Consider the following 27,174-nt stretch of genomic DNA (forward strand, 5'->3'; position numbering starts at 1 on the left):
TGCCGCTCCACCTCTCATTGCGTATTGGCCTGTCTCCCAAAACCCCCATACTAGTGAGATTACTAACCAGCCAGTACCGGATCTAAAAAGGAGTGTTGGGTGATCTATATCAGGATGGTTTAAAATAGTGAATATTTTAATACCAGAAGAAATGACAGGAATTTTCCTGTAAGCATTCACGTGATAGTTTTGGCACAGATTTCCCACCAGATGCTTTTCTTGAGCCCTTGGGTCAAAGGTCAGCGGTATTACCCTCTCAGCTTCTCCAGCTGCCCCGAATGTTTTCGAAGAATGTTACATTCAATTTGCTTCAACTTCACTGCTCCCAAAAATGGTCAACAGCTTCAGTGCTGCAAGCTGGCAGGACCATTTTGGCCCATGAGTGGTCAGAGATCCTGGAATGAAAACGAGCAGGAAATTAAGTTCCCAGTTGGTGCATAGATAAAAACCTTCATCTCTTTACTAAACAGGAAAAGACATTATCACCGCCACAGTAAGGGACATCACTTGCTCAGTATTATGTCTATTCTAAATGTGTATTTCTTTTCCTTTCGGTCCATCCCTGAAGCAATCCGTCCCAGTTGCAGGTGGTGTTTACAATAAAATCTCTAATTTGTTCATTGAACCGGAAGATGGACAGACTATTGGAGCAAAAAAAAAAAAATGGAGCAATTGGAGAAATGGTCTTCTGGAGCCAAATCGGCCCACTATCACATTTGGGAATTTCATTTCAGCAACTTTGGTTCTTGTTTTTTTTTTGTAATGACCTTAAGGAATGTCTTTCACCTTTGCAAGTGGAAAGACATCCTGGTTTCCAGAGCAAAGAGGAGAATCTGTGTCCCACAGAGGCAAAATGCAGAGTGTGGGAGAGAAATGTGATGAAGGAAGGCTTCCAGTCCCTTGACAAACAAGCCCACACACTTTAGCATGTGATTACACAATTGCAGATGGAAAAGCATGCAGCATGTTGACTTACCATCCCTGTTTAGGCCATTTGATTCAATTCTGTTTTTATTTATTTTTTATTTGAACACAGGTACTGCACAAGCGTTCAAGGGTTTGGAGTCACCCAGACAATTTAGCGCTTTCTGTGAGAATTGCACGAGGGTTTTCGAATCATCCATTAGCCTTCTAACACAATTAGCAAACACAATGGGTCATTAGAGCACTGGAGGGACGCTCGATTGCATTAGAAACCAGATCATTGCAATTAGAATAGTCATTTAGTGTATTCCTAATGAGTTTGATCTTATCCACATTGAAAAGAATATTTTCAAAATGTCATATTTACATTTTGTTCAACAGAACAAGTGTGTTTCTGCAGTTGTTCTCCATTGCTTGTTTTTATTGGTTTCACTGACTCGAATAACACCTGCCATTTTTCAACAGATATCAGATTTTCACCGCGTCCTCTCTTGGCCTCTCACTCTGTATCAAAATACCAAACTTGTTTCCCAGCTCTATGAAATGTGATTGCCAAAACGGAGCGTATCCTCCCAAGACGACAGATGTGAAGAGAAGAGGTTAGTATTTTCTCTTTACTTACATAAAGACAATTCGGGAAGAGAGCTGTGTAAAAATACACATTTACGCTACTGTACTGTTCTCCCAAATAAATGTCGCTGATAAGATGATGGACTGTGAAGGTTGGCTGAGGGCCTCACTTGCACTTTGGGTGAGTGGCAGATGGGAAGGCTCGTGCGTGACCTACCTACTTGTTACTTTGCTTGCATTCCTTGGTGCAGAGCAGCAGGGTACAGTCTGACCCAGCACGATAATCCTGAAACTGCCAGGAACCCTTATCAGTTCTGCTTTGGGCCTAAAATGAGCCAACTAATAGGAGGAGTGGAGTGGAGTGGAGGGCTGGGGGCGAGGAATGTGTTGCCATGCACAAGTAGAACCACTTTGACATGAAAAAGGATTACAAGGCAGCCACATTAGTTGCCTGAAAGACCAGAATTCTTGCCAGCCAAGCAAAATTGCCTGGTGCTTTCAATACACGCCTAAATAGAAACATGTGTTTGTTGGTTTGTTAAATGAAATTACATTGGGGCTGCAACCATTTTTTTTTTGGGGTGTAAAAATAACAAAAGTGGGGATATAGTTAAATCCAGTGGTGAGTTGTTCATTTGCATTCTGGCTATACGGGGTGTAACAACACCACCAAATAAAATTGTTGTGATTCACTTTTGGGGTAAAAATAGTGATTGGAAAAGTTGAGGAGTATAGCAAAGAAGTGAGCAACCCTGGTCGTAATGGTAAGAAAACTCTTCTGGGCTTTTGCATGACACTCAACTGCCCCACCAAGAAGTATCAAGTTTGCTACCATTCTTTATCCTTGGTGTGTTTTGAGCAGTGCCGTATCAAATTATGATGAAGAAAAAATCCCATTCATTATAAAAATTCCTATTCGCCAAGGAACTGGTTGCATCTCCTTAAAAAATACTTAAGTCGCATTCTTTTGTAATTCCTTCCTTTAATCAAATCTGTTTTCATATCATCCAGTGAGAGCATGTTGAGGCAAAACTCTTGAGCATTGCTGACAAGGCAAAAATGAATCAGACAGTACATAAGAGCGAGAAATGTGACTTCATTATAAGACACCAGATGTTGAGGTTAACACATTTCAACCAGGCTAAAAAAATGAGTGCATTTCCCCTCAAAGCAGAAGGTTACAACAAGGTCCCGTAGCTACCATCAAGAGTTACTTCATGTTACCGTAACAGAAGAGTTTTCTGGAACGAGGCCAAGGTTTAAACCTCCCAAAATCACTGCAGTAAACTATGCGAAAAGACATATAGTGTATCCCCCTGTGGTGTAATTCCTCACCAGAGAGCACAAAGACTTACCAACAGAGACCTTCAAACATTTTAAGACACACCCTGTGTCCTCCAGTTCATTCTTTGTGATTGGAACACTGTGCAATAACTGTCAACACATTTGAGATGATTTTAAATGTCTTTAAATTCTAGACAATGTACAGAGATACAAGATATTATGTGAGAGGACACACAGATGAATATATGCATGCGTTGAGGAGCAGATAGATGCACAATGAAGACTGAATGGACAGAGGAGACAGATGTAATTTCATTTTTACCTTCTAATCATAATGGAGTGGTGGTATCTTAATACAGTGTAATCAAGTTTACCCCAAAACTCCAAAAGATCACTGCCGCTATCTAGTGGAAGTAAAATGTATTACTAATGCAGATCAATTACTGATGATTCGTAAGCCAGGTGTCTGTGATTTATTTTATGAGGAGAATATATGCATTTCAATAGGCAAAGAAACTAAACTAAGAAGCAAAAACTTTTTCCCCCACCTTCTGCTCTTTAATCAGGTCTGATTTGAATTCATCGAGGATCAAATAAGGCAACAAATCAAAGCTATACATTTAGAAGTTATCCTCTCTTCAAATCAACAATGGAGTCTGTTTGAAAAGCATTTTAGCACTTAGAAAAAGGTATATTTCACTAATGCCCAAAAAAACTGCTCCATTAATTTAAAAAAACAGATTGCATTTGAGAGCACACAATACAATACATTTAAAAGACAATATTCTCTTTTCTACTATTCCTGCGTAAGCTACTTGAACCAGATTTTCCTGAGCGAGCAATCCCAAGGAATAAATAAAGTTGAGTCAAAGTCAAACACTAAATGAGGAGAAGTTGTTGGAACCATCTGAAGACCTGAAGCCCGAGATGCAGACGTCAGACGTGCCGCGTGACGAGCGGGTTGAGGAGATGTGCCTCTTACCGAAGCACCACAGGTCCATCAGTATTTGCTTAAAGTGGCTCCTAAATTTGGAGCCAATGAAGGCATAGAGGATGGGATTGACACAGCAGTGGAGATAGGCCACAGTTTTCATAACAGCCAGAACTTGAAGATTGAGCCTTTCTCCCTGACAACTTCTCTGCTTAAACAGATCAAGCGTGTGGTTGAGCAGAGCCACGTTGTAGGGGAGGTGGCACACGATGAAGAACACAACCACGGCCAAGACCACACGGATGGCTTTGTGCCTCTGGCTGCTTCGTGCTCGTATCAACGTGCACGTGATGCTGGAGTAGCACAGCACCATCACCACTAGGGGCAGCAGGAACCCAATGGCCATTTGAAGGCAGGGGATCAGCATTTTGATTAACTTGGCCGTCTCGTCGTTGCTGAAAGACAGTTCACATGTCACATGCACGCTCTCGGCCCCCAGACCGCTCTCCTCAAAGCGCTCGGTGTATATAAGGGTGGGCAGCGTTAGAGCAGCCGCGCAAAGCCACACGGCAGTGCACATGATGCGGCTGTAGATGAGAGAACTAGAGCGGGCCCCGAAAGAGCGTGTGGCTTGGACAATGGCGACGTAACGATCGCCGCTGATGCACGCCAGCAGGAGCATCCCGCTGTAAAGGTTGATGCAGTAGGCCGACCTCAGCACCTTGCAGACGGCCGTGCCCATCACCCAGTTGTGCCGCTCGTTGTAAATGATGAAAGGCAGGGCCAGCACAAAGGTCAGGTCGGCCACCGCCACGTTGGCCAGGTAGATGTCTGTCATTGTCTTGGCCCTCTTGTAGAATAAGTAAGTCGCCACCACAAGGATGTTCCCAACTAGGCCAAAGACACAGATGAGGGAGTGCATGTAGGTTTGGGTGATGACTTCAGCGGGATTTGGATCCAGGTTGCACAGCTCCGCATCTGTATAGTCATCAGTGCCGGGATTGTAATAGTCTGGAGCTACTGAAGACATGTTTTGGTTCTGGGGAAGAAAACAAGTGGTGAGTGATACTAAATATTTCTGGTATAAGCAATGCAAATGTCAGCAAAAGTTATATATCACACGTACTCTGTATGAAGGATAAAAGGCAGTGTTCTAGTTTGTCTCTTCCTCTGGTTGTGCATGACCCAATTTAAGTGTTTTTTGTCAGGTTAGGGTTTCATTTGATCTTTAAAGTTGATCTGATCCTTATCAGTGATGATCTTAGACAAGAATCAAAGCGTATGCGTGTTAAGTCACGTATCTAAAGATGAAATGAAACCAGGTCACCCAAAAACATCTATCCATCTATTTAGCTTTTTCTGTCAATCACCCAAAAATCTTTTGCGCAGCATCAAACATCCATACATACTATAATAATGATGTATGTTTTGAAAGCAATCTGGCTTCTGAGAAACTTTGTTTCATGTTTGCTGTCTGACAGATGTTGAATAACGTTTTGCAGAACTTGGGACCTTTTGTCAATAAGTGCTAGCTGGATTCTATATGAAAAAAACAAAATGAGAGTTTAAAAGAGGAATCTGCATTTTATTAGATGTCCTTTTGAAGAAGTGTTTTAAATACTACTGTATATTGTCTCTGAGGATACTTTAATACCAGGAATTGCAACATTAACACTGATTGAAGTTACTTATTCATTCATACAGCCAATATTATTAAAGATGTGTGGAAATCGACTTTTGCAAATTATCGCTCAGTTTATCGCTTGATCAAATTAAATAAATGCAAAATATCTAATCCCTAAGTTTGTTTTACTGTATTCATTTTCATAAAAGACAAGCACAATTAATAATTATGATGAATAATTATTATTAATAATAATTAATAATGTATCTAGACATTATAATATTTTTAAATTAAGTTTTCATTTATGAGCCTTCTATTTTTATGCAAACCAATCCAAAATATTTACATGAAACTCAAAAACATACCCTCAGAAGAATGGTTTTCTGTGTCAAATGCTGGCAAAAAGTTCCACAATGTCTTGGCTGCTTATGAAAAAAGGGGAGGTTATAGTCACAGAGGTAAGCAGCAAAGAAAAAAGGAAGGAGACCAAAGGGGGGGCCTCAACTGATTTCATCTTCCTGCTTCCTGATCATGTTCTGTATAATTTTTTTCGGCACCTGCCACCAGAGATCCCCCTCCCCCCCAAAAAAACCAACATTCATTTGTGAAGAAAAGTTTGCAACAAATCACATTTCATGCGACTTCCTTTTCTCATTTCCCAAAAGGTGACCCTGGTGTACTCCCCAATATGACCAGCAGGCAGCGCTATCATTCCAACGAACTGAAAGTAAGAGTTAATGATTTATTTCTAATATATTATATTGAGGACGATAAGCACGTATTCTGTCGTCTTCGCGAGTTTGATCCTTAAGCAACACTAGCCGTTTATTTTGAGAATAAACCGGAATTGATCAAGCCAGCACGTGATTGATTACCTGGCAGGCAGGTAGGCAGGCAGGCAGGTAACCCGCCCCGCAGGTTTTCCCAGTCGTTCACGCCTCCAACTGACTCAACTTGGTCCACTCTTCTCTAAGTTTTCAATCCATTTGTGTTCTTTGACGTTTTTTTCCAATTCAGCATGAGTAAGTCGAGCTCTTTAAAAGTGAAGAATTTGTTCAAAGTCAAGTCACCGGATAAAGAAGGCAAGGCATCCAAGCAATCGGACTCCATCACGGATGGAGACACGTTGCAGACTTCACCGGTGAGCCCCGGAGACGCCGCAGCCGCCGCCGCAGCTGCCGCAGCTGCACTACCCGATGATGGCGTTTTCATTTCCCCCAAGGAAAAAAAAGGGAAGCGGTCGTTGTCGTTCAGGTTTAAACGAAAGAAATCTAAGCAGAAAGAAGACAGAGCTGTTGGCGACGATGACTTGTTCCCCAATGAACTGGACAGCTTCACCAGACACATGTAAGAATCAACTCAATTATACACCTTCACATTTGATAAATGTTGACTTGTTGTGGAGCTAACCATATTTTATCTCACATGCTCTTGTGCAATTGTGGAACTTTGGCTATTATGCTCTAGAAATGACATAATGCAAAAGCACCAAGGTGATTAGATCCATAGATATTCTTGCAATGGCTGACAGCACCTTATTGACCTACTTTCTGAACCCTAAGCATGAATGCTGAAAAAGAATCATGAGAAGGTAGAATGAGTCTTGGGTGGCAAGTTTTTTCTTTCCATATGCAAGTCAAATAGAAAGAAAGAAATTAAACCCAGCCCACTGATTCTTATTACGTCAACATGTAAAAGCAGCCTCGTGACAAATTGACAGGCAAATATAACCACAACCACAATATTTTTCCAGGGCACTCTTTCTTCCTGCTTGTGTGGGGTTTCTGCAGGTTTGTGGCTTCCTCCGACATTTTCAAAGCATGCATGAAAAGTTCATATAAGATTTTTAACTGTCCATCAGTGTCCATTCAAGTGTGCTTTGCCTCCACGTCTGTTGTCACTTAGGTTGACCTACAATAACATTTTGTAGAAGGCAGCAGCAGCAGCATTAAAGAAACCTGTCATGCGGGTATGACGCCTCAATCATTAAATGCAACTTTATGCGGCACTTCAGCAAAATGTCAGACACAAAAGACAGTTGAGAACAAATTCATCACCACGTGACAGACATGATTAGCTCTGCCACTTATTAACTAACAACAAAGTCATTCCAGACGAAACAGTCAGACAAGATTTTAATTGCGTGACAAATATTAACCTTTGTTGTTTTTAATCTTACTTTGTCTTGCATCTCCTCTTAATTTCAAAATATATCCCTCTGAGCCTGTACATTAATATATTGCATATATGATATAATAATATATTGGATATCATTATCTGCTTTCATTTATTCTTTTTACATCATTATGTTGTCTTCAATTTTCAAATTAGCTTTCAATTAATTTTTTTTTTTGCAAGATTTGATTTCATGGGATTCTTCTCAATCATTATTGAAAACCATATATAATCTTGCATTATTAGCACACCACAGAGATTTGCCTGTGCTGGATCCAGGTGTCCACATTGCTCTTCTGTCTCGAATGTCATTTTGTCCTAAAGGAGTGAGCATTTATTTGTGTATCCACACCTGGCCAATTGAACTTTGTTAACACCCATTTGCCTTTCAATAAGAAAGAACCAGCGTGATCTCATTATTATGGTGCTCAGCAAATAATATCATGTGTGTTTGGTTCGGGTTTTTTTTGTACCGCACTGGTACAGCTTGTTCTGGAAGGCGTGAACGCAAGATTGCACACAGGCGCAAACCAAAACTGAAACCCTTGTTTGCGATAAAGACTGTATATGACCCCACGGTATCTAACCCAGATATTGCCTGCAAGATTGCGCAAAACGGATCACGTATTCAGTTTTGCATGCGTTGATGTGCAAAAAATTCAGTAACGAGCTCCCCTGCTCGATGCGTGCGTGATGCAGTACAGAGTCCACTCACCAGATTGATTAAGCAATATTTGCCTGACTGCACACGTTTCAAGTTGTCACTCTATCATATCACAGTTTTAAAAATGCAACAATATCACCTTGGTGACAATTGTCTAAATTAAGCCTCGATAATGCAGCCTTATTTAAGACCAAATGCTCTTCCTGAAGGTGTGCACAACTTCGAGAACAGCAAAGCTCTTAGCCAAACATACCTCTGGGCTTGGAGTGCTTTTTGCACAGTCCAATTTGGATTAGGCCAGCACATTTTTAGTAGCAGAAGAAAGGTCTTATTGTTCAAGAAATGTCAGAATATCAAAACAAATAATATCCCAGCTGAGTTTGAATGTTATTCTTGCAGTTGATTATTTTTTTTTTGCCTTCATAAGTACAATACAATAGAATCCACATCTTTATTTATACAGCGTTTCACTACGAGCTGTTGCCGTAACAAAGTTTAAAATATCATTACAACTCAACACATGATATAATGCTTTTGGTTCACCTTCCACTCTCCTGTTGGTTATTAGTTCCAAGGGAAGTGGTTGGAGTCTGCAGAGCATTCGGGACACACCCAACATCTGGCAAACTGTCATTTTCCAAACACACATTCTCATTATAAAACAAACATTGAGGCCTTGTGTTATCAGACAAATTACTTGCTGCTGCGTGCTTTTTTTCTTATCAGAAGCAATTCAGGAAGTCGTAGAAAATATTTTGCAATTAAACAGGTTTGCTCATGGTTTTAACTCTAACTAAATCATGTGCTTTGTTTCTTCTCCATTGCTTCAATATATGGAGAGGACCTCTATTAAGTGGTGGACCTGTGTGTTTGTTCAGATTGCCTGTTTATAATGGCAAGATGAGGACCTGTTGACAGCTGTTTAGTGTTAGCTTGTGTGTATGCATGCATGTACCTGTATGACATGCGCTGAGCAATTATATTTTAATCCTGACTTGAATTGTGGTTTATTATGATCTTAAAAACATTCAAAGAACAGAGATTACTTTCTAAAATGACCCCACAGTTTTATTGTTGAAACCACAACAATTGTCTTATAATGTACAATAAAAAAATATGGAGAGAAGAGATAGCACCAGTAAAGAACTGCTACATTTATTTTGCCCTTCCGTGCGTGCAATGTTTGCAGCATGAGGTCACACAGTACTTACTGGGGGCCTAGAATACTTGCAGCTTTTCAACACTGACCTGGCCCCTATTTCTTTTGTTCAATTTTACCCTTTGTCCTATGGATTTTCCTGAAGTATTTACTTTGAAGTATTTTTGTGTGGCATTCTTTATCAGTGCCCTATCGGTGAACATTAGTTTTCATGTGTAGTGAAGTAACAAGCAGACCCTTTGTCTGCTGTGCACTGACAAAATTCAGACAAGTTGGGGCTGGTTTGTGCCAGAGAGCTAAATTTCACAGAAATTCATTGCCTTTAAATCAGTCAATCAGTTCGACTGTAGTTCTAGTTATTGACTGAGCAAGCGTTTGATCACACTTGGAAACTTGAGTGAATCCATCAGTGTCAAAGGTTATGTAATTGATGACCGCTCCCCCTCCTTGTTTTCAATTGATTCAAGACGTGCATCTCACTGACCCCACTGAATGATAAATAACATATTTGAGATCAGTCCGCTTCTTCAATGGTTGACCATCGTTGAGGTTAAATCATCTCAGGTTGTAGTTGACCTCAAAAAATGTTTGATGAGATGAGATCTGGGTTCTCAAGTGCAACTCATCAAATCATTTCTTTATGCACCTTGCTTTGTGCACTTGGTGCTCATGATGAAACAAAAGAGCCCATAATTGAGCAAAATATGCCATGAAGTGAGGTGTGGTGTGCTGAGGTAAGTTCAGCCCTGGAGAAGAATGTAAATATGATACCGTATATCTCCACTTCTGCTATGGTGTGCAGAACCCTGATTGACAAGGTTTTTTTTTTTTTGTCTTTTCATATTAAATGCTTGGTGATAGGAAGCTCATCTTCAGGTCAGCTTTCAGTCCTGACATTCTAAGTGTTAGAGAGTAAAAGCCATATTTAATGGCTAATGTTTAGTGAAAAACAAACCGCTTGCGCCCTCTTGTGGAGAAAACACATTATTGCTGACATATCTAGTCTAAAAACTTCCAAGCTGACTTTACTTCAAATGAATGTAAATTTAACAAATTATTATTTCTAATTTTCATTTAGTACCACAATATTATTTTTGGATTAGAGTGTAATAGTTGTGTCCCTATATTGTGGTATCTCTAGCTGCAGAAAAATGCTCCTCATGCCTCACACATGAGCCAGAATTTGCAAAGGCACTCTAATTGCTCCCCCACGGTGGTCTTCTACTTTGAACTTGTGTAGCCTGCCAAGTCTCCTATTATATTTCTCCTCTGTCTTCGTTTGTACATTTAAACTTACGCCAAAAATTTTGATGCAACTTTAAATGTCACTGCACCTTGTCCTTGGAACACTCCTTTTGTCTTAGAGAACAGGACAGTGCCAAATATAGGAGCAAAGCCTGAGTGAAATCTTTTGTCAAGACCCACTGAACAGTGAGGGGGGAAAAAAAACTAATGACCTCATATCCTCTTGACCCCCCCTTTCTCTCTCCCACCCCTCCTTTTCTGCTTCCCGCCTGACTTTACCAGGAGTTACGACCAGATGAGTGTTTCGACAGCGTGCTCATTCCAAACCGAATCCGAGTGGGACCTTCATTCTGACACCAAGTCCATGATCAACATGACTCAGCAAGGAAATCCCTCTTTACCACCCAAGTACTTCAAGGTCAGTGTTTAATTCATTCGCACAAACTATGAATGGTGTTCTTGAATTGGAAAAAAAATGTGCACATCCTATGCTCTCAGTTTGGTTTCTGAATTTGATATGAATGCATATTTAAAACTGCTGCATTTGAAGGGAACTCTTATGCCTATTGTCTGACTTGCTTTTCTGATAAAGCACTTGATAAGATGCGCTGCTCTTGTCGTCATTTAAAAGGCCGCCGTCAATGTCGTAAAACCGGCAATAATCTGTAGACATCTTGATAAGTTCAAATGGAATCTTTCTTTGAGGTTAGAGTTCACTTGGACGACATAGTTCAGAGTAATATCTGTCAGATTGATTGCAATTATTTGACACAATGTATTTTTTTGTTATTTTGATTGTCATAGTTGAAGAGTGGGAACCCATTTCAGCCGGCAGAGAGCGCAAAATAACATGTCAGATAACCAAACTAGTAGTGATGAGCATTATCCTTTGGGATGTCAGTGTCCCTCGGGCTCTTTCACTACCTGAACTTGCCAAACCTGCTCGCCTACGCTTTTCCCCATATTTGCATTATCGTTATTGCCGTAGAACGCTCATTTTTCAAATTTTAACATTGAGTTCAACTCAAGCTGTACTTTGAACTTTGAGTTACTGTACTTTCATTCAGCAGATTTTGTAACGGTAGTGTTGTGTTTGTCTGTGTGAGAGTTTAAGTGTGTTTTAAAGTGAGTGTGAGCATGCACATGTTTATCAATGAACTTTAAAATGTTTTTTATATACTATATACAAAGGGGACACCGCTCTGTTGTTAAGACTCAAATACTGAACAGTGTTGAAGTTGATGTGTTACTCTACGGACTCAAGCTCTAAGCGAGACTTCATACATAGGTGTCTGTCTGTCTTTCTTTATTTTGTTTAAACATGAACTGGAAATCCCAGCCAAGTGTGGCTGTTTGTTTATTCAAATAGAGGTAACATTTGACACTGTGGTGTTTATTGACCTTTTTTTTTATATTCCAAAAAGATTTGTGATACACACTTGGGCAAATGGTGCTTGAATTCACTATATAAAAAGAGATCAACTTTTATGTTATGGAACAAATGTCATAAATAACGTAGGCTCGAGAGAAAACAGCTCTCGTGATATCCCTTCAGGCTGAGGAAGGGTGGGGTTTCCCCTCTTTTCCCACACCCTTTCAATTTTACCGGATTGTAACGTTCTTGTTTGCCGCCGTTTTCAAAAGCTCAAATGTTATCGTGGCCGTGCCCTTAAGCAGAGCCACACGCCACCACTGCTGTTTGTTGTCACTCGTCCGGGGCAGGACTAACAACATAGGAGAGATGCTTTTTAAGAGATTATTCTAAAGGAGATTGTCGGTGCTCTTTGAATGATTTTCAACGTAATCTGCAAAGAACTCTTACAGCTAGTTAAATGGTATGTAACTTGTTTTTTTGCATTCTCATACACATTTTAGTCACAGCTGTTGCTGCTAACATTTTGCAAATTTTATGACATAACATCTGAAAGTCAGTTTGCTGAGAAGTATACTGATTGATTCAAATCAGACAGAATCTTTATCTTTTCTAATGTGAAGACACCTCATATTGGATTTGGATCTTATTCAATTGGGATTGTTTCCTTCCTCAGTTTATAACCCTTGATCTTTTCATCTAGTTTCATATTTATATTCAGAGTTAATTATTCACCTTAGCTTGGCTGTTTATTCTCTTTGGATGTTGAGATATGTATTTGAAAGAAAACATGTCCAAAATCATAAAGTCAATAAATTCAAGGCGTCTAGTTCAATAGTAGTACTGCTAAATTGTTTACTGATTTTGTAATATCATTTTTTTTTAATTAGCAGACTATTTAAATTTATAAGCAGATTAATCTGAAGCGTTTACAACTTGATTCTTCTTTTAAACAAGTTACATAGGGTTGTAAGAGACAACATGCTTTTCTCACCACTTGGACATTTATCTCGTGTCTGTCTTTTGTTAGAATTCCGAGGAGAAAAAGGGCGTGTTGGGCCGTCTCAGTCACTTCTTCAAACCCAAGAAGAGGAGGAGCCGAAGCAGCGAGACTTCAGACACTTCACTCAATGCCTCTTCTCCCGGTTCCCCGACGTCCCCCATGTCTCCAGATTCATCTCCGCTGAAGCAGGAAGATGGCTCAAAAACTCCTACCCCCTCGCACAATGATTACAGACTGACCTCCGAGAGTGAGGAGACCCTCAGCCAAAGCTCCAGCCCCAGTGCCTCCAGTGTGGTTTGTCGATTGGCTGATGGGGAAGCTGTTCGATTTTCAGACTCCAGCAGCAGTGGCTGTAGCAGTGTGAGGGAGGTTCCTGTGTTCGACACCTCCGACAGTCAAAGGAATTCAGGAAATGTGACCCCCACTGCGTTCGACTTTGAAAGCCCCACTCTGCCCCTATCTTCTGACTCCAATTCAGAGATGGGATTTGCTGAGTCAGTGGTGGAGGAGGTGAGCAAAAGGCTGCATATGAGTTTGGAGGACATCCCTGTGGGTGATACCCCAACCAAGCTTCCAACGCTTCAAATTCCCTTTCCCATTAACGCCGCACCTCCAAAATCACCTAACTTAACTTCCATAAGCTTGGCGACGTCAAAAGCATCAGTAAAAGCTGGCGAGCATGTCCACAGCACGACCTTAACGGGAATAACATTGGGCTCTCCCTTACCCGCAAGTAACCTCATCTCAACTCAGGAGGGTCCTCCAGATGACGGCGGGGAAAATTCAGCACAACCTATTGCATCTCCTACTCATCTCTTCAAAGCCATATTAGTTGATACTTACCTGGGAGAGGAGGAGAGAATTGGGAAGGAGGAGGTAACAGAAGATCGGATGAAAGAAGAGGAGGAGGGTTCCACACCACTTTCGCCTCCCGTGCTAGCAATACCTGTCACAGTATTTCCAGAGAATGACTCCATGACTCAGGGGAGCCCAGGCGCCACAAGCAGCTTGCCAGAATTGTCTTCTTCCTCCTCCTCCTCCTCCGCGCCAACTCCCGAGCATTTGCAAATTATTTTACGGCAGCCCGAGGAGACTCGCACTGGCAGCGACTCAAAGAAACACCCCTTTAAGGAGAGACAAGGGTCAAAAGTAACTTGTGTGACACGCAAGACTGTGAATCTGCCTTCAAAGCCCAACCACGCGGCCCGTGAAGTGCTCAGCAACCCCGAGATAACTTCGGAACGGAATAAGCAAGTGCCAGAGGAAGACGCCGACAATTCTTGTTTGAAGACGGGACAGGAGCAGACAAACAACTTGTGAGTATTTTTGATTGTTTGTGTTTGAAAGGCTCCTTTGAACGGAGTACACAAAAGCAGGTGGGTTCATGCAACCTGAGCTTTGGATTTTCCTGCTCTATTGTATCAGAAGGGAACAACAGACACCGACCGAGGCGCTGAAATATTTATATTGTGAGAGTCTCATTAAATAGAGTGATGACATTTTTAAAACAGTTAAAGCGCAGGATGTGATGTAATTAACTTGCATTCACTTTTCGTACTCTGCGACAGTGTAAATCGTCATCATTCCTGTGTGTCTTTGGTTAGTCATTACAAAACTTGTTGGACAACCCAACTACTGCACTTTTGTGAAGAAGCTCCATAGACACTGAGCCAGCTATAAGACTGCAAGATTGTGCAAATGAAGTCAGTGTCAAAAATGAGTTGGACTTGTTTACCTTTTGACTTGCATAAATACACCATGGATCAAGTTCCTAACAGCTTTATCTTAGAAGTTCATAAGTGTATTATTTACAAAATGACTTATTTCCTAAGTACTATTAACTACGGATTTGCAAGGGCATCGCCCATTCTAAGTAGTTCTAAAAATATCATACTCATTTTGGTTGTCACAATTCTGCATTGCAAAAATGAATGCAAATTAAACAAAATGCACTGCAGCAATTAGAATGGAAACAAGTTTTTCATCAGAAACTGCATTATGAGGAATTGATTGTCTTTGTGGGAACTCAGATGTCCATGTTGTCCATATTTATGTATCTACTCATGTATTCTTTTGTCTTTCCTTCCAGATTACAAAGTCTCCCAAAACATAAATCTAATGAAAACGGGAACGTAGACACGACATCAATTACACCATCTGATGAAAATGAAGACCAAAACACGGCAGAACTTTTAATCAACCAAAATTCCGTCTCTGAGTCATTTGAAACGGAGGATACCCCTACGACCCCTGACATGCACAGATCCAAACTACAACCTGGACTATATGGAATAAGAGGCAATGGGACTAAGCAAGCAACAGGCTCCAAAACGGTAGCAGCAGAAAACCGGCGTGCCATTGAAAGCATAGCGCGAGCCTCGGCAACGGGAGGCAAGGCCAAAAATGCGGCAACAAAAGCCAAGGGCTCCACCGAGGACAATAAAGTTACACCATCCAGTGAGCTACCGCCACTAAAGCAACAAAACAATGAAAAAACAATCACACCATCAAAAGACAAATCCAGCAGTAGTCCTACAAAGTCTAAAATCCCCAAAAGGCAAATATCAGATAGTGAGATGAAAACAACAGAAGCAGATGAATCTTCAGCTATTCCCAAACTACAGAAAACTCCCAAACTAGCTCACGAATCTGTCAAATCTGCAGTGGTGACTCCCAAATGTGTCAGGAAACCAAGTTGTGAGGAAAACAAGGCTGATATTTCTCCTACTAAAGCATCCTGCCGGCCATTGTCAAAGGACCATGATGATGTCATTCAACATATTGACTTGGTAAATGGAGTGAAAGAGGATAGTCAGGAAAAACACGCTTCCTCAATACCAAAGAGCCGGCTGCCTGTTTCATCTCCTAAAAAGTTGAAAAGTGACCTACCTAAATTGAGTGACACTAATGCTAAAAAAATGACCGCAACCCAAGGAGAGGCAGACAAACCCAAACAAGCCCAGAAGTGCCCAGACCAGCAAGAAGCAGAAGCACATATTGAAAGAGGTGCTACTGACACGCCTCCTCCTCCTCCTGGAAGTCCCAAGAAAGGTAAAAAAATCTTTCCTACAAAATGGCTTGACATAAAAAGTGGCCTTTTAACTGGATTAATGTTGAAGCACGTCATGTTACGTGCTTTGCTGATTTCTGCTTGTGTTTTTGTGCCCAACAGGAGGCCCACTTTCCCCAAAACCATTAAGTGACACCTTTAAAACAAGACAACGCCAAGAGGAAAGCAACCCCGCCGCCGTCACCAACCAAGATAAAAAAGACTCAAAGATGACCAAACAAAAGACTCCATTAAAAAGTTCTCTTCCCCCATCTCCGAGCAAGCTCCCCACAAGAGGCCAAAGGGGCTCCCCCAATATTAAATCCAGGAGAAATCAACAAACTTCAAGCGCTGATTCGGACACTTTACATCCAAACGGTAATAGCGAGACAGCTGGTAAACCTGCAGACGTTGTTGATGCAGATCGTTTGAAAAACAGGAACGTTAAATCCGTGTCTCAGCAGGAACAAGAGCACAGTGTGACACTCGCAAATCATTCTTGTGCCAGCCAAACCAAAGAAAAAGCCAGAGGATCTGAAGAGGGCCTCGCTCGTCCTAAAGGAAACATTTCAAAGACTCCGATAATCAAAGGAAATAGAACAGTGGTGACAGTCACGCTTCAAGACAAAGTTAAACCGGTAAAAATTGAAATAGCCAAGGTAGCGCCGACTGAGTCGGTACCCAGTTCCGAGGTCAAAGAGCATGAAGACCTACAGAAAACCATATTGGAGCCATTTCAAGATGACAGCGCTGCACCGGAAGTGAAAACCGAGATGGCAAAGGATGAAGAAGTATTTTCAGAATCAGCCCGGCCCACGAATGACGCAAAGCTGGAAAAGGGCCATTCAGAAGAAGATTTAGCAGTGGTGCCTCACACTGCCCATGGTGACAACCTAACAGCCTCTCCCCACCTTCAACACCCTCAAGAAAATGCAAATGTAGAAAATGCAAATGTACCGCCAATTGAACGTGTTCCAAAAGAGCCTCATTCTGAGCTGAAAAGTCTTTTGGCAACATCTTCAACTCTAAACACTGCTGAAGAAACAAATAAAATTCAGGAACAAATTACAATTCATCCATCTGCACTGACCACAGATTCAGTCAAAACTACTACAGAAGTGGAGAAACCTAAAGAGGAGCTTGGCAAGGAACCAACACAGTCAATAGACGCAGAGAATGAAGAAGCACCCAAGAATGTTGAGAGTCCGCTAGACAAAGTGGCTCTTTCACAAAAGGAGGGACAAGAATCAAAGTCCAGTGAAAAGCTGAAGCACACAACAGCGATGGGCAACGACTGCATGGGGGAGCTCAAGGCGTTAAGCCCAGAGAAAGAAATCAGCCGATCTACTCAATCGACCCAGCTAACATCCAAAAATGAACATTTACTTCACAATTCAGAAGAAATAACTGCAGTCTCTGAGAGTACAACCGAGACGTTGGCCTCCCACCAAGCTGTTCATGATTCTTTGAAGGAATGTGCAGCTAAAGGATCTCAGGAGCCGATGAATATATCAACAATGAAAGATCTGGAACCCAAAGTACCGCTCGCTCAGGATGGGGGAACCACCAGTGACAAAGGGGAGGAGCAAAGTGAAATCAGGACAATTGAAGATAGTGAAACAAATGCTTCATCACCCAAAGGTTTGGGGAATGAAAGTTCACACAAGAGTCCCAACTCTGAAGTTGAAGACCAGAAACCTGTTGGAGTACAATTAAAGAGTGCTGACAAACACGATGGAATTGCTGATACTGCAACTGATGAAAGCCAACTTTTGGACAAATCGGTGACTCAAAAAGAAACAAATGATTCTCCCCCAGAAGTTTTGGAAGCAAAAGCGCCCCCCGCAAATGAGAATGAAGTTGAGGATGTTACTGACGATGCAGAATCTAGCAAAGCAAATAAGATAACAGCAGAACCTATAGAGAACAAAGATCCTGAAATGCCTGCCGACTTGTCCACGAGCAAAATCGATGACCGTGAGATTGATGTAAAAGAAAATGCAAATTTGGACAAAATTATTGAAACGGTGTCTCAAGAAAAAAATGAGTCCGAGCTCAGCCTGATTAAGAAAGACATGGCCGCTGATGGTTTAAAACCCCAAGAAAAGAAAAAGACAACGCAAGAAGCTTCTCAACAGCCAATAAAAGCATTCCTTAAGGACCTCTCCCCTCTTCCGCTGAAGAAGGAGTCACCATCCAGCTGGTTAGACGTGGATCATCATCACAAACCGAAAAAGGACAACAGACGGAAAGCGGGCGCCTCGGCCAGCGAAGACGATTTGGACCATTTCATCAGCAGCATTAAAGCAGGTGGCATCCCCTTCCAGGTACCTCTAAAAAAGCACCCCTGTAAAAAATCCCCCATTCCCCCTATGCCGGCCATCAAGGAGGATCATTTTGAGAAGACCTTTGATCCCGAAGAATTCCAAATTGGCTTGAGAAAGAAAAGCAAAGCTTTCAAGGACCCATCCCCAGCCATGATGTTAAAAGAAAAAGCCGCTAGCCGGCGAGCGCGGGCCATGGAAAAGCACGAGCCGGTCCATAAAGACCAAAATGAATTACCTGATGAGGAAAAAGACAAAACAAACGTCAAAGTCGGGCTACAGGTTGAGCAGAACAATGGAGAGGGGCCCGGAAAGCTATCTTCCCGATTAGAAAGGTTATCCATCCTCTCGAGCTTGCTGAGTTCCCCCCGTTCCACCAAGAGGAGCCAAGAGGAAACGGCAGCCGCTGACCAAAATAACAAACAACAGAAAAATGTGCCCTCACTTGGAAAACAGGAAACAGTTGACTCAACCTTTCCTGAACATCAATCAGATACCAAGGGCGTGACTCCCGAAGATGCGCCCCGTGAATCGACTATAAGTCCCGCCCCCTCTCCTCTGCCCTTGCTTTCACAAACAAAACCGAGAGAAGAGTCAGATACTGACCAGGACTCCACAAGGGCACCCGAAAGCAAGTCGAATCCGGAACCACTTCGTACTATGGACGAGGCCTCGACGCCTAAAGTCAATAATGCTGAGCTACCTCCACCCACCAAATACATCCCGAAGAATCCTTCAAAGGTAGGCAGTGGCTTATTTTAACGAGGTTCTTGACTTCAGTCGTTTTCCTTCATTTTGAAATTTCCTTGCAGACACCTGTGGTCAAAGGGGTCCACAAAAGACCTGCAAAGGTATAAGTGATTTTTTTTTTATTTTTGCACATTTCTCTTGATGAGTAACCCCTTGTGTCCCGCTCCAGCTTTTCATACATCAACACGACAACTTGGAAGGTGAAGTCTACGAAGTGTGTGGTGACGTGGAGGATGCCACGCAGATGAAACTCTCTCCTTTCATCTTGGTGCGGGCCATCAGAGGATGGTAAGCTGGCTGCTTTTTCGCCCCCATGTCCTATTTTTTTTATGTTGTTTGATATGTTTGCCAAAAGTTGCGTTTTAGTCGGAACATTAAATATCTTGTCTTTGTAGTGTAATCAATTACATTTAGAATTTGTAAATTATTTCGTCACATTTTTGACTGCTGTTTTCAATTTAGTTGGCTCCTGTACGAACACAAGGGCTTCCAGGGTCGTGTCATTGCCCTGGAGGAAGGTCACACAGATCACCTAGTGAACATTTGGGCCGACGAAGGCGCCCCAACGACTCTGGACGACAAGGGTCAGCCTGTATCCGAGACACCCTTGACTATCGGTTCTGTTCGACTGGCAGTAAACGTAAGTTGCTATCCAAACATTGCTTCCGTTTTCCATCTCAAGTGTGACTGGACTTTTGTCATTATTAATCAGCAAATATTGTATTTGTTACAGGACTATAGCCAACCCAGAATTGACCTGTTCACGGAGGTTAATGGTTTGGGAAGGGTGTCATCTTACTGCGATGACACTCTTGAAATTGGCTCCTTTGGAATCCCCCAAGCCACTGGTTCCATCAAGGTCCATTCTGGAGTGTAAGTGGACGTTAACTGTTGCCTGATTGAAGATCTAATCTTGTGTCGTTTGCATGATCTGAGTGCAACAAGGGATTGTTATTATGAGAAGACGGTAAAACTAGTGATTAGGCGCTGGTAATAACTGCATTGTCTTTATGAATCGACTTTGTCTCGTTTAGCTGGCTGGTGTACAGCGATCCGGGCTTCGGAGGTTTGGTAGGAGTGCTGGAAGTAGGCGAGTTTCCTTGTTCGCAGACGTGGGGATTCCCTCAGCCCTTTGTTGGCTCTCTCAGGCCTCTTCGAATTGTAAGTATTGACTGTGCATGGAATCGCATTGGTCTTTTGTTTATTGGTGAATTCCGACAGCCTCTGCCTATCTTTACAGGGAGCGATAAGGGTGGAACATCCTGAAGAAGTCAAGGTTTGCATTCATTCTGTTCATTATGTTGGAAATTGTATCTACTGTCACTCATTCCAGTTGATTTCCTTTCTTGGCTTGTTCAGGCATTTGTGTTCGAGAAGGCCAATTTCGAAGGAGAGTGTTTAGAGGTGGATGGTGACTTGTACACACTGCAGAGTGTGCAAGAGGGAGAAGCAGAACAAAGCAGCTCTGGTGGAACGAAGAATACAATCTCCACAGTGGGGTCCATCAAGATACTCGGTGGACTGTGAGTATTTGAGTTCATCCATGCCAATCGGGTGGGATCAATTATATTTATATTCCTGATACATATGAGCCATAATAGAAAGGTCCAACTGTTGGACTATGTGACATCATTTCTCTGCGCTTTGGTCTGGTAGCTGGGTTGGCTATCAAGAGGAAGATTTTGAGGGTCAGCAATACATCCTGGAGGAAGGGGAATATTCTCACTGCAGCCATTGGGGCGGATCGGAAGATGGTCTACTATCCCTTCGGCCCATTAGGACGGTAAGCTTTATTTTATTCTTGAGTGCCTTCATTGAATGTGAATGGATCATGAGAAAGAATATTTTTGTGCAGGATTTCCTGTCCCCACACATTAAATTGTTCAGTGAGCCCAACTTGGATGAGCGGGGGCTGAGTGTGGATCTAATGGGCCCCGTTGTCAACATGCAGGAAATCGGCCATGCCATAAAAACCCAATCCATCAACGTCCTGAGTGGGGTGTAAGTCAAACACGATATTTTGCTCTTTATTTTCCACTTGTAAACAGAAATGCTCCCCACGTACTGACTAAGGGGACAAAACTGCCGCTGTACACTTTAGAATCGACATTCAGAGGATTGAGACAGTAAAAACATTAAGGCGTAACATAAATTGTTGGAGATCTTGTCCTCTCATGCAGACGCTTGGAATTTAAGGTGTGTGCCAGTCTTCTTAGAAACGTAGCGAAGAGTTTTGTCGCTTTTCAAACTTGACACACCTTGATGATGCAGACAAACAGCCCCTGAGGATACATATCAAAATAAGATGTGTTTTTTTTTTTTTTATTGTATTTTTTTTCCTTTTGATGTCAGCTGGGTGGCATTTGAGAATTCTGCATTCAGCGGCGAGCTTTACATCCTGGAGAGAGGCCTGTATTTGTGTCCAGAAGACTGGGGTGCCCAGAATTTCAAGATATCATCCATTCAGCCAGTTTTCAATGTAAAAAAAAAAAAAAAAAATCCCGTTTGAATCAAGAAGTCACTTTAGTTGTTTGAAACCCTCATTCACATTCTCTCACTTTTTAATTTACAGGAAACACTACTGGAATCTCGGTTCAAGGTATGTTATGTAACCATTTCCCCTCCTTTCTAGTAAATGAACAAAAGTATTGCATTGTACAAAATGTTAGGGTGGGTCTGTGGGAATTTCTAGCCATTCATCCAGAAGGACGCTTGTGATGTCAGAGGTCGCAAATGTCGGTCAAGAGGGCGGAGCTATTTCTGTGTGTATTTGAGCCAGAACAGAACAGATTCCGTGCGGAAAGCCAATTATCCCAAATGTCACGCTGACATGAACAAATACAATTCATCTGGCTAGTTTTTTGATGGCTTATGGCGTTCCTTGTCCAGGGTCAAAAGAGGCAGCCATTTTCAACTATTGACAATGTATTCAATTGACTTTTTTATGCATTTTTTTTTTGTAAAATGGGAGGATAGTGGAAGTTTCAAATCCTAAATGTGTGAAATCTAACTGTATAAAACCTCTATCCAGGTGAAGCTGTTCTCTGAGCCCCATTTTAAGGGTCAACTGGTGGTTCTGGAGGACAGCGCAGAAGCTTTGGATGAGGACTTTGTGCCCAGGTCCTGTAAGGTGCTGGATGGCAGGTACGCAAGCCACAACCCAACAGATAATGTTTACATATTTGCAAGATATAAATAATGTAGGTCACACAAACGCAATGTGACAACTATATTTGAGGCAGCGTAAATTTTCAAGATATTGGAAATGCAAATACTAACACGTGGTGTGCAGTGTCCATAATAATGTTTATTTCACACTCAGCTGGATTGCATACGAAGGCGGCAACTTCACTAACAACATGTACTTGCTGGAGGAAGGAGAATATGCCGACACTGAGTTGATGGGCTTCCCGTCCTCAGACGTGAGGATCCGTTCTATGCAAACTGTTGCCCATGTGAGTGCTTTCGTTTCTTGTGTTTGTGCGGCGGGTTCGTGTCATATTGCACGTGAGTCATAAAGCTCTCCGCTATCTTGTGCAGGAGTTGTCTCTACCCTCCCTCTTGCTATTCAGCAAGGTGGCTTGCGCAGGTCGCAGGGTGGTGCTGACTCGAGGGACAGTCAACTTGCACCGAGCAGGATTGTTTGCTCACGTACGCTCTCTGGTGGTAGAAGGAGGAATGTAAGTACTGACTTATTTATTACTATCAAAGCACTTAGTTTTGACTTGCTGCTGACTTAAATCCAAATAATAATGTTTTTTTATATGATCCAGAATATGGTATAGAGTCGTTGAATGATTAATACTACAAAGACTTTTTCACATGGCGTTCATGGCGTTGTTTAACATTTGACCCTATCAGCTGGGTGTTGTACGAAGGCAGCAACTACCGCGGTCGGCAGCTCCTGCTTCAGCCGGGTCAATTCGTCGACTGGTGCACGTTCAGTGGATGGAAGGGAATCGGATCGTTGCGGCCATTGCGGCAGGTATTGAGAGACCTTCATTGCCAAATGTCATCATCTGTCTTGCGCAATGTGACACTATTGTTCAGCTAACTAAGTTGATGTTGATGTGTTTCACCAACAGAAACAGATCAGTATCCGTTTGCGGAACAAGGAGACGGGATGTCTGATGTCATTGACGGGGGCGCTACAAGATGTCCACCTGATGAGGGTGAATGCCATAGAAGACACAGGTGGCGATGAGCAACTCTGGTTCTATCGAGATGGTCAGCTTATCTGTAAGGTAAGCATGCCTAATACTGAATACTTAATGTCCTTCTTAATTTTTTTTTTTTTTATTAACTTCATTGTGTATGCAGGAAATCACTATTTTTGGCTTTCTCTCTCGAGCAGGATGTCTTTGAATTTTCACTAAGCAGATTGTTGTGGGTGTGCAACAAATGCTCGCAACGATTGTTGAATGATCAGTTCAGAATATTTACAATATCTCTCGATGGCCCCAAAAACGAAGTCGTATGCACCGTTTGCTCGCAGCTGGCTGAGGACTGTGGCCTGCAGACCGCAGGAGACATGGTGATGGCAGGTAGTCGGCTTTGCGTGTCTCCAGAGAGAGGAAAAGACAACCAGCTGTGGGATATAACCTCGGATGGTGTGGTGCGCTCCCACTTCCAACCTGGCCTGGTCCTTGAGGTCAAAGGTCAGATTCCCCTGTTGAGATTGTACAGGCAGGCTGTGTTTTGAGTAGCATTTTCATATTCTTAACACATATTAAATACATATTAAAAGCTAAAAGTTACTTTTAACGATATTTTTTACTTTATTACCATTTAATTTAAGGGCTTATTTCCTGGTATATATCGTACTTGACCTATTCCAATGCAACAGCACCACCTGCTGGTAAATGTGCAGATCTGCCAGTGACAAATTCCTTTGAGCATTTTGAAATAACTTCATGACTAGTAACTTAACATAACACTCTGGTCTGTATCATAGGAGGTCACCAGTACGACCAGAACCAAGTGATCCTCAACACATTTGTGGAAGGAAAACCAAACCAAAGATGGACACTGGAGGTTTTGTAACGCTCCGGGCCATGTTGTGGCCCACCAACGTGGCTCTGCTCGTGGAGCACACAACCACTCAGTCCTGAGTGGGGCTTTGCACAAACACTGCACTCTCGTAGCATTTGGACCCTTCTGGAGGAGGGTCACCATGTTCTGACAATGTTCTGTACAGTTATCGTTAACTTAACACTTTTGTTCATATTTTTGTATTATATAAGCAAGAGAAGTATGTTCTTATTTATCTAGCATTGTGTTGATATGTTGCATTGCTCGGAGCAAAACGTCAGTCCCATCTTAATGTGGTGGCTCTCCTGACTTTATGGTACGTTAACGTCTTTACTCCATGGTGTCTGTTTCCTCATCTCATGTCGATGGACGCAATGAATTCTAAACTCCAAAGATATATTTTATTTACTACATATTTCGTCACTGCTGTTGATAATATTGTAAAGTCTTGTTAAAGTTTTAACACTGAATGTGATTCATATTATTTGTAGATTAGATTAATTTTCAATCAGACAAATTTTGAATCCACTGTTGTAAATATGTAAACATAAAAGAGAAAATATCTGTTATGTTCCCGTGTATCATTTAACTGTATAATGCACTTTGTCGCCATGATTGTAAAGAATTTGAATGTGAAGTCTAACTATGCAATTGGGCTCACTCTGCATAACTATTTGAACTTTGGCTCCATTAAATGGAAATTCCTAGAGTGAGAAAAGCTAGCTTGCACAGGAAAAAAACGAATCCAATTTAGAATGACAAAAATAAACACATTTCTAAATAGTCTTGACACTCAATTTCAGCAGTCAAAGACATATTTTTATTTTGCAATTTGCTGCTACGCATCATCTGTCCCCACGTTGATCTGGACCACAGTCTTTCCTCGGGCGTGGCCTTTCTCCACTTTTGCAAAAGCCTGAGGAACCTGTGCAAAGCTGAAAGTTTCTTCTACAACCGCATGGACCTGCAAATGAAACCAGCCCAGGAAATGTGAGTGTTGCATCTGTGGTTAGTTCAATCTGTGTGCATTTCTGTTGAGGTTTGAAAATGAGTACGCATCGCATACCTGCCCTGCATCTACCATCTCCCTGATTTCATCCAGTGCTGGACCACTTGGTGCAAAGAATCCCCAACGGTAGTGGACTCCCTTAACAAGGTGCTGCAAGAGAACAGAGCAAACATGAAAGGTAAAGTTAATTGTAGAGGTCTGTTCATAACACCAGTAAAATGCTGTATTGCACCCTCTAGCGGTCTAGTGTCAAATCGGTTTTTCCCTACCTTGAGGGCCTTACTGGCCACAGTGGCAGCCGTCTTCAGCATTCCATCAGCAATCCCCAGGGTGTCGGTGTTCTGGAGGAAGGGCGTCACTAGGGTGACGTACTTGGCGCCGCTCCATGGCTTGAGCAAATTCAGCGCCCAGCTTTCTGTGCTGCCTCCAATGTTATCCAGGACCAGGTCAAACCTTCATGAGGAGGAGGAGGATGGTGGGAGTAAAGAGAGGTATAGGTAAGTGACGTAAAGAAAATGGAAGATTTTAAGGCCATATTTCCCAGCTCTGTGAAGAGCACCATGTAGAAATGAAATGTGCACGCTTGTTCTCACTTGTCCAGGGCAGCCAGCGGCACTTCAACAGGTCCCGCCGTGTAGTCCACTACATGGTCCGCTCCGAGCTTCCTGACAAAACGCTCAGCGTTCTGGGAGCATGTTACAGTCACATGGGCTCCCCACGCTTTCAGCATCTTGAACAATAATCAAGATTATTTGAGATTATATTACGATACAGTACGTGAGACGTCACACATATACCTGGATGGCAAACGTTCCCACTCCCCCAGACCCTCCGATGATCAAAACACTGTGAAAAAGAAGAGCAAGAATGTGAGTGTGTATATATGTGCACATGCGTGCAAGCGTGTTCCCTCACCGTTTCTTGGCACAGTTGTCTTTGGTGAGCCCGCCGGTGTTGACGAGAGCCGACCAAGCCGTGGTTGCCACGTAAGGGATGGCTGCAGCCTCCGTGTGGCTCAGTGACTTTGGTTTGAGGGACACCTGAGAAGAAACGCGCACATGCCAACCTTTACAAGTCAAAATCTTTATTGCATCATTAGGACGGGAGTCGTACCTCATTGGCACTTAGCACAACAAACTCAGCCAAGCTTCCCTGCTTCCATGGTGGGATGGCAGCCCACACCTGATGAGGCATCATTTCAATCTTTATTGATTTGAAGGGCTGAACACATGACGCGATGTTTTTACCTCATCCCTTTCTTGGAAGTATTTCACATCAAGGCCACACTCCATGATAACCCCAGACACGTCCCTCCCCAGGGTGAGCGGGAACTCACTGCCCTTCTGATTTATGTTCAGAGGGTCTCTCTTCGTGGCCATGGTTGCAGCACCATAGCCACCTAGCCGAATGCAGGACATCATTAGTGCACACACTATTATCAGTGTATTCCTCATTAAAGGGGTCTAGTCAAAATATTTCTTCAGTGATATGTTATTTGCACCACCACTACTCTAAAAACAGTATTTTGAGATTCACAATTGAATATCAAGAGCAGAAAGGTGTCACTCGCCTCTCATGCTGACGTCAATCGGGTTCAGTCCTGCAGCAAACACCTTGACAATAACCTCATTGGGGTAGGTAATAACGGGGAAGCTGGCATTTTTGGTGAACCTCAGAACATCATTGCCTCCATACTTATCAATGACCCATGCGGGCATGACAGTTCTGGAGCTGCTGGAGGTCTTAAAAAATCTGGAAACTGATGTCCTTGAAACGTTACGGTGAAGTAACAATCTGCAGTCCACCACGCGTCTAATAGTTGCCATCTCTTGACAGTTAAATTATTAAAACATCAGACCAACGTTTCCATCTTTGTAAGTAAATGGACATGCAAAGTCGTCATTTCGCTGACCTATTAAATTTTCTTAAAGTGCTACCTTCTTAATGTGAGCATTTTCTCCTTTTTAATTATTATATTAAAGAAATATATTCTGGTGTCCTTTCAATACGACGCGCTTCTCTTAAAAAACCCCCCACTTCCTGCAACAAGAAGGCTTAAC

General features: G+C 42.3%; 3 protein-coding genes across 5 annotated transcripts; 1 reads left to right on the forward strand and 2 right to left on the reverse strand.

Annotated features, from left to right (window-relative positions):
* Positions 1-2,474: 2,474 nt before the first annotated feature.
* On the reverse strand, positions 2,475-6,333 carry ccr6b (chemokine (C-C motif) receptor 6b). 2 transcript variants are annotated; one of them, XM_049740540.1, is made up of 2 exons: positions 6,209-6,333; positions 2,475-4,748 (listed from the first exon to the last, which is right to left on the reverse strand). In XM_049740540.1, exon 2 carries the CDS (start codon positions 4,737-4,739, stop codon positions 3,651-3,653), a length of 1,089 nt encoding a protein of 362 aa, XP_049596497.1. In that variant the 5' UTR covers positions 4,740-4,748; positions 6,209-6,333; the 3' UTR covers positions 2,475-3,650. The 2 variants fall into 2 exon arrangements, with proteins under 2 accessions (XP_049596497.1, XP_049596496.1); XM_049740539.2 differs by lacking the exon at positions 6,209-6,333 and adding an exon at positions 5,699-6,037.
* Positions 6,334-6,351: 18 nt separating this feature from the next.
* crybg1a (crystallin beta-gamma domain containing 1a) lies at positions 6,352-24,674 on the forward strand. Of its 2 annotated transcripts, XM_049740507.1 has the most exons (23): positions 6,352-6,680; positions 10,859-10,994; positions 12,979-14,267; positions 15,041-16,002; positions 16,124-19,065; positions 19,137-19,175; positions 19,244-19,362; positions 19,537-19,714; positions 19,808-19,947; positions 20,109-20,235; positions 20,315-20,350; positions 20,434-20,597; positions 20,731-20,857; positions 20,930-21,075; positions 21,427-21,553; positions 21,647-21,673; positions 22,106-22,218; positions 22,397-22,529; positions 22,615-22,754; positions 22,936-23,059; positions 23,160-23,318; positions 23,570-23,732; positions 24,029-24,674. In XM_049740507.1, the coding sequence occupies exons 1-23, from the start codon at positions 6,352-6,354 to the stop codon at positions 24,115-24,117; spliced, it is 7,809 nt and encodes a 2,602-aa protein (XP_049596464.1). In that variant the 3' UTR covers positions 24,118-24,674. The 2 variants fall into 2 exon arrangements, with proteins under 2 accessions (XP_049596464.1, XP_049596465.1); XM_049740508.2 differs by lacking the exons at positions 6,352-6,680; positions 10,859-10,994 and adding an exon at positions 12,196-12,411.
* A 228-nt stretch (positions 24,675-24,902) lies between these two features.
* On the reverse strand, positions 24,903-27,164 carry rtn4ip1 (reticulon 4 interacting protein 1). The gene is made up of 9 exons (XM_049740537.2): positions 26,685-27,164; positions 26,362-26,513; positions 26,228-26,296; positions 26,030-26,154; positions 25,912-25,960; positions 25,708-25,844; positions 25,384-25,567; positions 25,172-25,264; positions 24,903-25,069 (listed from the first exon to the last, which is right to left on the reverse strand). The coding sequence occupies exons 1-9, from the start codon at positions 26,938-26,940 to the stop codon at positions 24,944-24,946; spliced, it is 1,191 nt and encodes a 396-aa protein (XP_049596494.1). The 5' UTR covers positions 26,941-27,164; the 3' UTR covers positions 24,903-24,943.
* Between the last annotated feature and the right edge of the window lie 10 nt (positions 27,165-27,174).

Source organism: Syngnathus scovelli, chromosome 14 (assembly GCF_024217435.2).
Source record: "Syngnathus scovelli strain Florida chromosome 14, RoL_Ssco_1.2, whole genome shotgun sequence".
In the NCBI taxonomy this organism is placed as follows: domain Eukaryota; kingdom Metazoa; phylum Chordata; class Actinopteri; order Syngnathiformes; family Syngnathidae; genus Syngnathus; species Syngnathus scovelli.

Excerpts from the sequence above, each read along its gene's own strand:
- ccr6b (XM_049740540.1), bottom strand. The coding sequence starts at position 4,739 with ATGTCTTCAGTAGCTCCAGACTATTACAATCCCGGCACTGATGACTAT.
- crybg1a (XM_049740507.1), top strand. The coding sequence starts at position 6,352 with ATGAGTAAGTCGAGCTCTTTAAAAGTGAAGAATTTGTTCAAAGTCAAG. Across the intron at positions 19,066-19,136 it reads TCCCGAAGAATCCTTCAAAG|ACACCTGTGGTCAAAGGGGT; the intron begins GTAGGCAGTGGC and ends ATTTCCTTGCAG. Across the intron at positions 21,076-21,426 it reads ATCAACGTCCTGAGTGGGGT|CTGGGTGGCATTTGAGAATT; the intron begins GTAAGTCAAACA and ends TTTTGATGTCAG.
- rtn4ip1 (XM_049740537.2), bottom strand. The coding sequence starts at position 26,940 with ATGGCAACTATTAGACGCGTGGTGGACTGCAGATTGTTACTTCACCGT. Across the intron at positions 26,514-26,684 it reads GATTGACGTCAGCATGAGAG|GTGGCTATGGTGCTGCAACC; the intron begins GCGAGTGACACC and ends GCATTCGGCTAG. Across the intron at positions 25,845-25,911 it reads TGGGAACGTTTGCCATCCAG|ATGCTGAAAGCGTGGGGAGC; the intron begins GTATATGTGTGA and ends TTATTGTTCAAG.